This window comes from Loxodonta africana, chromosome 7, assembly GCF_030014295.1.
Source record: "Loxodonta africana isolate mLoxAfr1 chromosome 7, mLoxAfr1.hap2, whole genome shotgun sequence".
Classification (NCBI taxonomy): domain Eukaryota; kingdom Metazoa; phylum Chordata; class Mammalia; order Proboscidea; family Elephantidae; genus Loxodonta; species Loxodonta africana.
Genome location: NC_087348.1, coordinates 21836311 through 21849147, shown reverse-complemented (window position 1 = coordinate 21849147; position 12837 = coordinate 21836311). Strand labels below are relative to the sequence as shown.

Sequence of the window (12837 nt, the reverse complement as noted above, 5' to 3'; positions counted from 1 at the left end):
TGTGTTATCAAATACATTTTATGAAGTTGTATTTGTGTTAGAGAATTCTAACTAGAGATGTTAATATTTAGATCAAAGCAAATGTGAGAATATCTGTTCATCTTTCTTTTTCAGACTGAATACATTACTCATGCAGCACTGACATGATATTCAACATACTGAAAACCAGAAAGGTGGTACTCATTTCCTGAAGTGTGGGATACGCTGCTCTAGAGGAAAGGAAAAATGAAAAAAGTGGTTTAAGTGCATTAGAGTAGGCATGCTGGAGACTCCCGCAAGCTAGCAAACTTATCTATCGTTATATATATACGTAAAAAAAGGTTAAAACGTATAGAAGCTTAGAGGAGTAAGAATACTCTTTTTTTTTTTTTACAGAACAAGTTAGCTTCTCACTAAAGGGTGAGCACACATATTGTTTTGTGACATTGGTTACCAAACCCAAGGTATGTCAACACTCTCTCTTCTAGGCCTTGTGTTCCCTATCACCAGCTTTCCTGTCTTCTTCTGCCTTATACTCCTTGCCTCTGAGCTAGCGTGCCCCTTTAGTCTCCTTTTGTTTTATGAGTCTGTCTCATCATCTGCTAAAGGGTGAACTTCAGGAGTGACTTCATCACTGAGCTAAGATGGTGTCCAGAGGCCATACCCTAAGGTGTTTCTCCAATATCTGCCAGTCCAGTAAGTCTGTTCTTTTTTGTGTGAGTTAGAATTTTGTTCTATGTTTTTCTCCAGCTCTGTCTGGGACCCTTTATTGTGATCCCTGTCAGAGCAGTCAGTGGTGGTAGCTGGGCACCACCTAGCTGGACTGGACTGGCTCTGGTGGAGGTTGTGGCAGTTGTGGTTCATTAGTCCTTTGGACTAACCTTCACCTTGTGTCTTTAGTTTTCTTCCTTCTCCCTTGCTCCCAATGGGGTGGACCAGCATAGGACCTTAGACGGCCACTCATAAGATTTTAAGATCCCCAGATGCTACTCACCAAAGTAGAATGTAGAACATTTTCATTATAAACTGTGTCATGACAATTGAGCTAGATGTTCCCCGAGACCACGGTCCCCACAGCCCTCAGCCCAGTAATTGGATCCCTCAGGGAGTTTGAATGTGCCTGTGGAACTTCCGTGACCTTGCCTTATACAAGTTGTGCTGGCTTCCCCAGTATTGTGTACTGTCTTACCCTTCACCGAAGTTACCACTTAGCTATTTTCTATTTAGTGTTTTTCCATCCGCACCACTTTTAACCATCAAGGATTGTTTCTTTTTGTGTGTAAAGCTTTTCATGAGTTTTTATAGTAGTGGTCTCATACAATATTTGTCCTTTTGTAATTGACTTATTTCACTCAGCATAATGCCCTCCAGATTCCTGCATGTTGTGAGATGCTTTGTGGATTCATCATTGTTTCTTATCATTGCATAGTACTCCATTGTGTGTATGTACTGTGCTTTATTCATTCATGTGTTGATGGACATCTAGGCTGTTTCCATCTTTTTGCTATTGTGAAAAATGTTGCAATGAACATGGGTGTGCATGTGTCTATTCATATGACTGCTCTTATTTCTCTAGATATATTCTTAGGAGTGGGATTGCTGGATCATGTGGTACACCTATCTTTGTAAGGAAGCATCATATCATTTTTCAAAATGGTTGTACCATTTTGCATTCCCAATAGCAGTGCATAAGAGTTACAATTGCTCCTCAGCTTCCCTAATATTTGTTATTTTCTGTTTTTTTGGTTCTTGCCAGTAATGTCAGGGCAAGATGGTATTTCATCGTGGTTTCAATTTGCATTTCTCTAATGTCTAGTGATCTTGAGCATTTCCTCATGTGTCTGCTAGCTGCTGGAATGTCTTCTTGAGTGAAGTGTCTATTCAATTCCTTTGCCCATTTTTTAATTAGATGATTTGTCTTTGTGTTGTAGAGGTGTTGGATTTTCCTGTAGCTTGCAGAGATTAGACCTTCATCGTATTTGTAATAATCAAAAAAATATTTTTCCAGGCTGTGGGAAATTCCACTTGGTCATGGTGTATTATTTTTTTGATATGATGTTGAATCCTCTTGGCTAGAATTTTGTTGAGAGTTTTTGCATCTATATTAATGTGAGATGTCAGTTTGTAATTTGCTTCTTTTGTGGTGTCTTTGCTTTGGTTTTGGCGTCAGGGTTATCCTGGTTTCATAAAATGAATTTGGAAGCATCCCTTCCTTTTCTATGTTCTGAAATAGTAGTACTGGTGTAAGCTCATCTCTGAATGTTTGGTAGAATTCTCCAATGCAGCCATCTGGGCCAGGACTTTTCGGTTGAGACTTTTTTTGTTGTTGTTGTTTTGTTTCTTACCTTTCAGTCTCTTGTTATGGGTCTGTTCATATTTTCCACATCATTTTGCATTAGTTTGGGTAGGTATTGTGTTTCTAGAAATTTGTCCATTTACTCTAGCTTTTCAAATTTGTTAGAGTATAGTTTTTCATAATACACTGTTATAATCCTTTTTATTTCAGTTGGGTCTGTTGTAATGTCCCCATTTCATGTCTTATTTGGGTTATTTGAGTCCTCTCCTGTTTTTCCCTTTTTTCCAATTTGGTCCGTGGTTTGTGGATTTTTTTTTTGACCCTTTCAAAGAACCAAATTTGGTTTTGCTGATTCTTTCTATTCTTTTATTTCATTTATTTCTGCTATGAATTTTATTATTTCTGTTCTGGTGGCTGTGGGATCTGTTTCTTTTCTTTTCTTTCTTTTTTTTTTTTTTGCTGTTCTCTTTATATTTTTTCAAGTTGTATAGCAAATATTTTGATTTTGTCCCTTTCTTCTTTTATTGATGTTTGCATCTATTCCTGTACATTGACCTCTGAGCACTGCCTTTGCTGTGTCCCTCAAGTTTTGGTATGATGTGTTTTCATTCTCATTTGATTCTATAAATTTTAGTTCCCATCTTTGCTTTCTTTTATAACCCAGTGGTTTTTAAGCAGGTTGTTATTCAGGATGTTATTTAGTTTCCATGTAATTGATTTTTTTTTCCTTCCTCTTACTGTTTTTAATTTCTACTTTAATGGCATTGTGATCAGAGAAGATACTTTATAATAATCTCAATTTTTTGGAATTTGTTAAGTGTTACTTTGTGCCCTAAGATGTGGCCTATTCTGAAGAACGTTCCATGTGTGTTTGAAAGGAATGTGTATTTTGCAGCTGTTGGATGGAGTGTTCTCTATATGTCTACATGATCAAGTTGGCTGATTGTGTCCTTTAGATCTCCTGTCTTTGTTGAGATTTTTCCTAGATGCTTTGTCCTTTACTGAGAGTGGTGTGTTGAAATGTATTACTATTATTGTAGAACTGTCAATTTCTCTTTTCAGCTCTGTTAGAGTTTGTTTTATGTATTTTGGAGCCCTGTCGTTGGGTGCATAGATATTTGTTACGGTTATGTCTTCATGATGGATTGTTCCTTTAATCATTATATACTGCCATTCTTTCTTTTATGGTAGATTTGTTTTAAAGTCTGTTTTATCTGAGATGAGTTTTGTCATTCCATTTTTTTATTTTATTTTTAATTTTTCTGGGGGCGGGGGGTAACTCTTTTCTTAATATGTTTTTTCAGTCCTTTGATTTTTAATAAATTTATGTCTTTGTTTCTAAGATAGGTCTCTTTTAGACAGCATATTGTTCTTTTTATTTTTTAAACCAGGCTTTCACTTTCTGTCTCTTTATGGGTCCATTTAGGCCATCTATGTTCATTATAAGTATTGATAGATGTGAATTTATTGCTGTCATTTTGTAGCTTTTTTTTGGTGGTGCTGATGTTTGCTTTGTTCCTCTTTCTCTCCTGTGCTGAATTCCTTTGTGTGTGTGTGTGTGTGTGTGTGTGTGTGTTTTATTATTTCTTTTGTTTTTGTAGATTTTGTGTTTACTGAAGCTTTATGTTTTTCCTCTTTTTTTTGGTGAATAGGTTTGTTAGTTTTCTTTGTGGTTGCCTTGAAACTTACCCTTATCTTCCTAAGTTTCAACCAGTCTTTAATACCTTGGTATTGCCTTGCCTTCTTCTCCATAAAAAGTTCTATACCTACACCATTTATTCCCTCTTTCACTGTTCTGAAGTTTTTGTCATTGTCTCTTGTTCCTGTTATAAATCTTTTAGGTTTGTTTAATCCTCAAGTGTTCATTTCCTAGGTTGGAATCTAGGTCTTGAGTCCTAAATTCATGCTGTCTTCTGACGTTGGTTGTCCTCAAACTGACAGATTCCCTTTAATAATTCTTGTAATTTGATTTGCTTTTTACATATTCCCTTAATTCCTGTTTATCTGGAAATGTCCTAATTTCACCATCATATCTGAACGAGAGTTTGGCAGAATGTATTATTCTTCTTGGCATTTTTTTTCTTTCAAGGATTTATGTATAACATCCAGCTTCCTTCTTCCTTACATGGTTTCTGCTGAGTAATCAGAGCTTAATCATATTGTCTCCATACTGTGACTTTTCAGTTATCTCGAGGTGCTCTCAGGATTCTTTCTTTGTCTTTAGTTTTAGTGAGTATGATTATGATATGCCTTGGTGATTTTCTTTTTGGCTCTATCCTATGTGGGGTTTGTTTAGCTTCCTGAATGGTCAGCTTTTCATCTTTCATGATATTAGGGAAGTTTCTGTCAGCAATTCTTCAATGATCCTCTCTGGGTTTTCTGTTTTCTTCACCTGTTGTGGAACTCCGATCAGTCATAAATTTTTGCTTTTTACTGAATCTCACATCATTCTTGGCAGTTTCTTCATTTTTCTTTGTTCTTTTTTCTGATTTTCTTCAAACACAGTGGTATCCAAATATTTGTCTTCAGTTTCACTGATCATATCTTCCATTGTTTCAAACCTATCCCTCAGACCGTCTATGACACTGTCCATTTCTGAAATCTTGTTTTTTATCTTCTAAATTTCTAATTGCTGTTTTTGTATAATTTCTAGTTGTGAATTTATTTTGGCATTTTGGTCCTGTATTGTTTTTCTGAATTCTTCCATTGTTTTGCCTGTCTTTTCCATGATTTTGTCTATTTTTTTTTACTCATTTTTCTCTGCTTTTGCCTTCAACTCTCAGATAGCTCTGAATATGAGAGATTTGAAGTCCCTATGAAGTAGTTCCAGTGCCTTTTCTTCTGCTGAAAGGTCATCTGGTGTTTTATTTTGGACACCTACTGGAACAATTCTGTCCATTTTTTTTTTTAATGTGTTTTGATATTTTCTGTTGTCTTCAGGGCTTTCAGTATTTTCTTTCTTTATTAATTGTAGATTTGTTTGTTTTGTTCTGCTTTTTGTTTTAATTAGTTATATCTAGGATATAGGCTGTCCTTCTTTGTTGTTTGCTTATCTGTGGGCACAATATTTCTTACCATGTTGTCCAATGGGCATGGCTAGTTGCTCAGCTGTGTTGCAGTTATGGTACTCTGCCTTTTGCTGGGAGCTCCATGAAGTTGTTCTCCTGCACTCCCTGTCCACTGATCTTGAAAAGTTGTCCAAGATAGAGAATCTGTGCTGCATTAGCTGAAAGCAGATCTCCATTTTATATCTCTCCTTGCTATTATCTCGCAGTTTCTTATTACATCTGGTGCTTTGTTGATTTCTTTGACTCTTCATTTGATGCACAGGGCTCTGGATTGATGTTTGTCCCTGTTTTACTTAGTTTTTTTTGTGTTTTTGATGTTAAGGAATGATGTGGTGCATCTGTCTATAGCATCATGTTGGCCCCACCTCCAAGGATATACTTTTTAAAAATCAAATAGTTAGTGGATAAGAATATCATTTAGAAATATTGTTGATCACAAGGAAAAGAAAATCAAATTCTGCTAAATGAATTAGTAATGGTTTTCTCTGGATATTGGGGCTAAAGATGCAGGAACAAACAGCAGAGGCCTATACATTTTTATTATACTTCCTTCTAAACTTTGATGTTTTTACTAATTATATGTATTTTAAAATTTTAAAAATTAATAGATTATTAGCTTTTCCAATCTAGTCCAAACATATCTTATGTTCTATTGCTAACAGAACTGTATACCTTGCAATGATAACCAGTATATAACACAAAAATAAAATTATTTTAACATGTCAACACTCCTTGCAAACCCTATGTGATAGTTCTACTCTATCTGGTAGGGCCACTATGAGTTGGAACCAAATCTACAGCAACAGTTTTCTTTATGCTATAACAGTTTCTAAATTTATTTCTAGGATCAATGACAAAGATGGGTTTTGTTTGAATTACTTCATCTGAAAAAATCAATTTATCTCACACATAATGGCTTTGTATACTGAAGTTTTACCTTGTGATAACTTCTGAAACTTAATAACTATTCTGATGGTTCTTCCCACAGTAAACTTCCTTAATGGCATGGATGGATAAGCAAAACCTAACAATGATAAAGGAATTCATACTAATGGGGATCACAGACCGCCCTGAGCTCCAGGCTCCATTCTTTGGGTTGTTCCTCATCATCTATGTGATCTCAGTGGTGGGCAACTTGGGCATGATCATCCTCACCAAGATGGACTCCAGGCTAAAAACACCCATGTACTTTTTTCTCAGACATCTGGCTTTTACTGATCTTGGATATTCAACTGCTGTGGGGCCCAAAATGTTGGTAAATTTTATACAGAATCAAAATACAATCCCTTATATTTGGTGTGCTATACAGCTAGCCTTCTTCATAATGTTCATCATTAGTGAACTTTTCATTCTGTCTGCAATGGCCTATGACCGCTATGTGGCCATCTGTAACCCTCTGCTCTACAAAGTCATCATGTCTCAAAGAGTATGCTGGGGCCTGGTGATAGTTTCCTATCTCTACAGTGCCTTTCTCTCTCTTCTGACCACAATAAAGATTTTTATTTCTTCCTTCTGTGGCTATAATGTCATTAGTCATTTCTACTGTGACAGTCTTCCATTATTAACATTGCTGTGCTCAAGCACACTTGATGTTGAACTGATATTACTGATCGGTTCAGCATTTAATTTGGTTTCATCCCTTCTGATAGTTCTTGTGTCCTACATGTTGATCCTTGCAGCTATCCTTAGGATGAACTCTGCAGAGGGGAGGTACAAGGCCTTCTCTACGTGTGGTTCTCACCTGATAGTAGTATTTGTGTTATACGGGACTCTATTCTTTATGTATGTTCAACCCAAATCCAGCCATTCCTTTGATACCGATAAGATGGCCTCTGTATTTTACACTGTGGTAATACCTATGCTGAATCCCTTAATATATAGTTTGAGGAACAAAGAGGTAAAAGGTGCTTTGCATAGGATATTGAAAAATTTATCCAAAATTCCTATTTAAAGTTGAATGTAGAGTGCAGATTCAACAAATTAAGTTATAGACAGTTGTTTATTATAGCTTCTAGGTTTTTAGAAATAAAACGTGTAAAAGGCATGGGAAACTAGAAAAATTTCCCCTGTTTTCAATCAAAATTTATGCCTTATAGATGTTGAAGTACTGATTATCCTTCTGGTATCAATGTTGGTTTGGGCTCAAGTTCAGTACATGTGCCTGAATTTGACATCACTGTTGTCACATTGCCAAATATGTATGTTACCATTAAATAGAAGCCTTTTGTATGCATCTCTTAGTAAACAATCTTTTTTTTTAATTTAAATATTAAATAAAAAATGTGTTTTCTTTGTGTCTTACATATCATTTAAACCACAGTGTTTGTACCATGCTTATATACAGCGATGAGAACTATTTAAAAAATGTCTTTCTTCACACTTCAAATCTGTCTCCCTTTATAGTGGGTGATATTTGAGATTTCTTTTGAAATAAAATGTGTATGTTTGACAAATCAGAAATAGCAGTGTAAATGTTTTCAAGTGACATGACTGTGTGTATAAAAAATCCAGAATAATTTATCAACTGAAGAGAAAGAAATAACTTTTCAAGGTTGATGGAGATGAGATTAATATATTAGAAAAAAAAAATTGTTTTGCTATGTACTTGTAACATGTGGAAACAAATTTAATTACTATTTGCAATAGCACAAAAATAAAAAAAATGCAACAGGAATTATCTAATGAAAGATTTAGAAGACATGAAGGCTACAAACTACAAAAAGTTACTTTGTTTTTAAAGGTGACATAAAGTTAGAGAAATACTATGTCCATGGGTGGAAAGAAATAAATGTCATGAAGATGTCAAGTGTTCTTAAATTACCCCATAAAATTAATGCAATTACAATACAAATTCCAATATATGTGTATGTATGTATATACACATATATATCTACATGTGCAAAGACCTGGAGTTAGAAACCCAAAAAGAAAGAACATGCTTGGCCTTTCGCAAGCTGAAAGAAATGAAGAAAAAATTCAAGGCTCAACTTGCAATATTGAAGAATTCTCTGGGGAAAATATTAAACAACAGGAAACATCCAAAGAAGATGGAAAGAATACACACTCACTGTATCAAAAATAATTGGTAGATGTTCAACCACTTCAGGAGGTAGCATTTGATCAGGGACTGATGGTAATGAAGGAAGAAGTCCAAGCTTCACTGAAGGGACTGGTGAAAAACAAGGTTCCAGGACTGACAAGACACCAATTGAAATGTCTCAACAAAGAGATGTAGTGTTAGAATTGCTCATTCGTGTATGTCAAGAAATTTAGAAGACAACTACCTGGTCAATTGACTGGAAGAGATCCATATTTATGCCTATTCCCAAGAAAGGTGATCCAACCAAATAGAGAAATTATCAAGCAATATCGTAAATATCACACACAAGTAAAATTTTTCTGAAGATCATTCAAAAATGACTGTAGCAGTTATCAACAGGGAACTGCCTGAAATTGAAGCTGGATACAGAAGAGGACATGGAACCAGGTATATCGTTGCTGATGTGAGATATATCCTGGCTGAAAGCAGAGAATACCAAAATGATGTTCACCTGTGTTTCATTAACTCTGCGAAAGCATTCTATTGTGTGGATCATAACAAATTATGGATAATATTGTAAAGAATAGGAATTCTAGAACACTTAATTGTGCTCATGAGAAACCTGTGAATACACCAAGAGGCAGTCATTTGTACAGAACAAGGGGATGATATTGCATGGTTTAAAGTCAAGAAAGATGTGTATCAGGGTAGTATTTTTTTGCCATACTTATTCAATCTGCATGTTGAGCAAATAATCTGAGAAGATGGACTATATGAAGAAGAATGGGGCCTCAAGATTGGAGGAAGACTCATTAACAACATAGGCTACACAGATGACACAGCCTGGCTTGTTGTAAGTGAAGAGGACTTGAAGCACTTACTGATGAAGATAAAAGACTACAACTTTCAGTATGGATTACACGTCAACATAAAGAAAAGAAAAATCCTAACAGCTAGACCTTTAAGCAACATCATGATATGTGGAAAAAGATTGAAGTTTTCAAGAATTTCATTTTACTTGGATCCACAACCAATGCCCATGGAAGTAGCAGCCAAGAAATCAAAAGATGCATTGAATTGGGCAAATTTGTTTCAAAAGATCTCTTTAAAATGTTGGAAAGCAAAGATGTCACCTTGAAGACTAAGGTGAACCTTACCCAAGCCTCAGTTTTTCAATTGCCTCATATGCATGTGAAGTTTGGATGATGAATAAGGAATACCGAAGAAGAATTGATGCCTTTGAATTGTGGTGTTGGTGAAGAATATTGGATGTATCATGGGCTGGCAAAAGAATGAACACATCTGCCTTGGAAGAAGTACAACCAGAATGTTCCTCAAAGCAGCGAAGGAAAGAGGGCTTCTCACATACTTTGAACATGCTATCAGGAGGGATCAGTCCCTGGAGAAGGACATGATACTTGGTAAAGAAGAGGGTCAGGAAAAAAGAGGAAGACCCTCAAGGAGTTGGAATGACACAGTGGCTGCAACAACGAGCTCACGCATAATGATTGTGAGGATGAAGCAGGACCAGGCAGTGTTTCCTTCTGTTGTACATAAGGCCGCTATGAGTCAGAACTGACTTGATGGTCCATAACCACAACAGCAATAAAAATTGGCAAAACTTATCAATGCTGTTCCACCACATGTCTGTCAGTTTGTTGTATTGTGGTGGCTTGCATGTTGCTGTGATACGGGAAGGTTTGCCACTGGTATATCAAACACCAGCAACGTCATCCACGGCGAACTAGTTTCAGTGGGTTTTCAGACTAAGACAGACTAGGAAGAAGGACCTTGCAGTGTACTTCTGAGAAAATTAGCCACATAGGGTTTTATGTTATGAATAGCAGTGGAACATTGACTGGTACAGTGCCAGAAGATGAGCCCGTCAGCTTGGAAGGCACAGGAAACATGATCGGGGAGGAGCTGCCTCTTCAAAGTTGAGTCGACCTTAATGATGTGGATGGAGTCAAGTTTTGGGGGCCCTTCATTTGCTGATGTGGCATGACTCAAAATGAGTAGAAGTAGCTACAAATATTCATTAATCATCAGAGTGTGAAATGTACAAAGTATAAATCTAGGAAACTTGGAAGTCATCAAAATGAAATGGAACACATGAACATTAATATCTGAGGCATTAGAGAGCTAAAATGAACTGGTACTGGCCATTTTGAATCAAACAATCATAATAGTCTTTTATACCAGGAATGAAACATTGAAGAGGCATGTCGTCCCATTCATTGTCAAAAAGAACATTTCAAGATGAATCCTTAAGTACAATGCTGTCAGTGATAGGATAATATCCGTTGCCTACAAGGACAACCAATTAAAATGACTATTACTCAAATTTACCTTCTGTCGTACATAGGGTCACTATGAGTCAGAACTGACTTGATGGCACCTAACAACAACAACATGTCAGCATGGTGGTTATATTTCTGGGATCTTGCTAATTTTTTATGTTGCTGTTATTAAATGTGGATTCTGGTTAAAAAGATGTATTAAGTTTTTAAAAATATATTTATAGTGAGTGCATCTTTACATGTGTGTTATATTTCAATAATAAATTAATACCACCATACTAAAAACAAAAACAAACCAATTCTCATCAAGTCAGTTCCGACTCAGGAAGATGTCATGCGTTTCGAAGAAGAGACTCATTTCACAGGGTTTTCAGTGGCTGTCGCCTTTCAGGAGCAGATCACCAGGCCTTACTTCTGAAGTGTCTCTGGATAGGTTTGAACCACCAGCCTATCAGTTAACAGCCCAGTGCTTAATGGTTTGCGCCACCCAGGGACCCCCTCAACACACCATGAAAATGGAAAAAACAGCTACACATACAGATCTATAATTTTTCCTTGTGAAATTTTTACAATTATGCAGTGGGTAGAATTTATACATGTCTCTATGTTGTGTCCTCACAGGTACAATATTTTGATTTTAGATTGCTAGATGGCAGCAGAGTAGGCTTAACCCAGAGAAGTTGTGAAAAGTTACCTAAAGTAAAGGTATTTTGCATAATTAGCAGATATCCCATTGGCTTTGTTTGAAACTTTCAAATGCTTCAGGCATAATTAACAAATTGCACTCCTTCTCCTCAGGGAGAGTCTCAAAGGAAGAAAGAAGCCCATAAATTCTCCTTTTGGGTTATGTTAGGGAGGCAAGGGAAGCACACACAGATTCTTCATTAGTGGTGAGTAGGTGACACATTTTCCTGTGACCACCCCTCAGAGTTCCAGTGTTTTTTTATGACCCCAACTGCCATTTAACCTAATACCCACACTAGAGGACTTAATCACAGGAATTAACGAACTTCTTTGATAATCACAATTTCTGAGGTAGTTCGATATTGCAGCCACCTTTATAGTCTTTGAGGAAAATTAGACTTAACTCCATTACCTTTATGGTTAGTTGATATTCTTTAGATAGTAAAACAAATGCAGTTAATGCTGTTAGGAAACGTCCCATTGAAATCCTTACGTTTTTTATGATCTTTTTGGCATAGTGGTTTAAGGGATGGACTGCTAACCGAAAGGATGGAGGGTCGAAACCACTAGAGGATCCATGAGAGGAAGATGTGGCAGTCTGCTTCTGTAGAGCTTTACAGCCTTGGAAACCCTATGGGCTCACTATTTGTCAGAGTCAACTTGATGGCAGTGGGTTTTTCTATCATTTGGGCCCTCAACTAAATGTCAAATATGATATTGTCATTGGTAGGTAAACAGATATGTTTCAGAATTTGTCACCTGAATTCATAATAGATTCCCATAGTGTTTTTGGGTTTCTTGTAACTTAAAAAAAAGTAATATTTTCTATGATCCTAACATTTGCTTATTTCATATATTTCCTGAATTTACCAATATCACTAAGGGATCAAAGTCATGTGCAATATACAAATTTTTAGTTGGAGGCATGGCCAAAGTAAAATATTAAGGTGTCTGTTTTACTACATCATGCCTCCCTCTCATCATGTTTAATCAGTAAGAGGACTGCCCCTCCGCCATCCTCCAAAAGCTGGATGGAGTCTTTGAAATGTCATTAAATTACTCTTTGAATGAGTAAATACACACCTAATACAGATCAGAAATAAGATTAAACTCTGCACAACTATAGGTTTAAGAAAATAAGATACCTTGCAAAATTAAAAAGCAGCAAAATATGTTATGCTTTAAATCAAGGTGTCTTTTTCTCTCATTTATTGGTAGCTCTTGGTCTTTTCTTGGTCTTAGTTCTCTTATTTCCCCCTATAAAATTACTTGCATACTTAAGTGGGTATACTTAAATGCATATTTTTCTTGATATCTCATTGCAGAAATACATTTGTTGTCACCTAACTTAGTGTTGGGAGTCTTTGGGTGGTGCAGAGAAATTAGTCATTGAAAATCCTATGGGTTGTTGTTGTTGTTAGCAACCTTATGTACAACAGAATGAAACACTGCCTGGGCCTGCACAGTCCT

At 36.2% G+C, this 12837-nt stretch overlaps 1 protein-coding gene across 1 annotated transcript; it reads left to right on the top strand.

Annotated features, from left to right (window-relative positions):
* The first annotated feature begins 2716 nt into the window (after nt 1–2716).
* Nucleotides 2717–12585, top strand: LOC100674498 (olfactory receptor 8K3-like). The gene has a single exon (XM_064288058.1). The coding sequence runs from the start codon at nt 6344–6346 to the stop codon at nt 7292–7294; it is 951 nt and encodes a 316-aa protein (XP_064144128.1). The 5' UTR covers nt 2717–6343; the 3' UTR covers nt 7295–12585.
* Nucleotides 12586–12837: the final 252 nt, after the last annotated feature.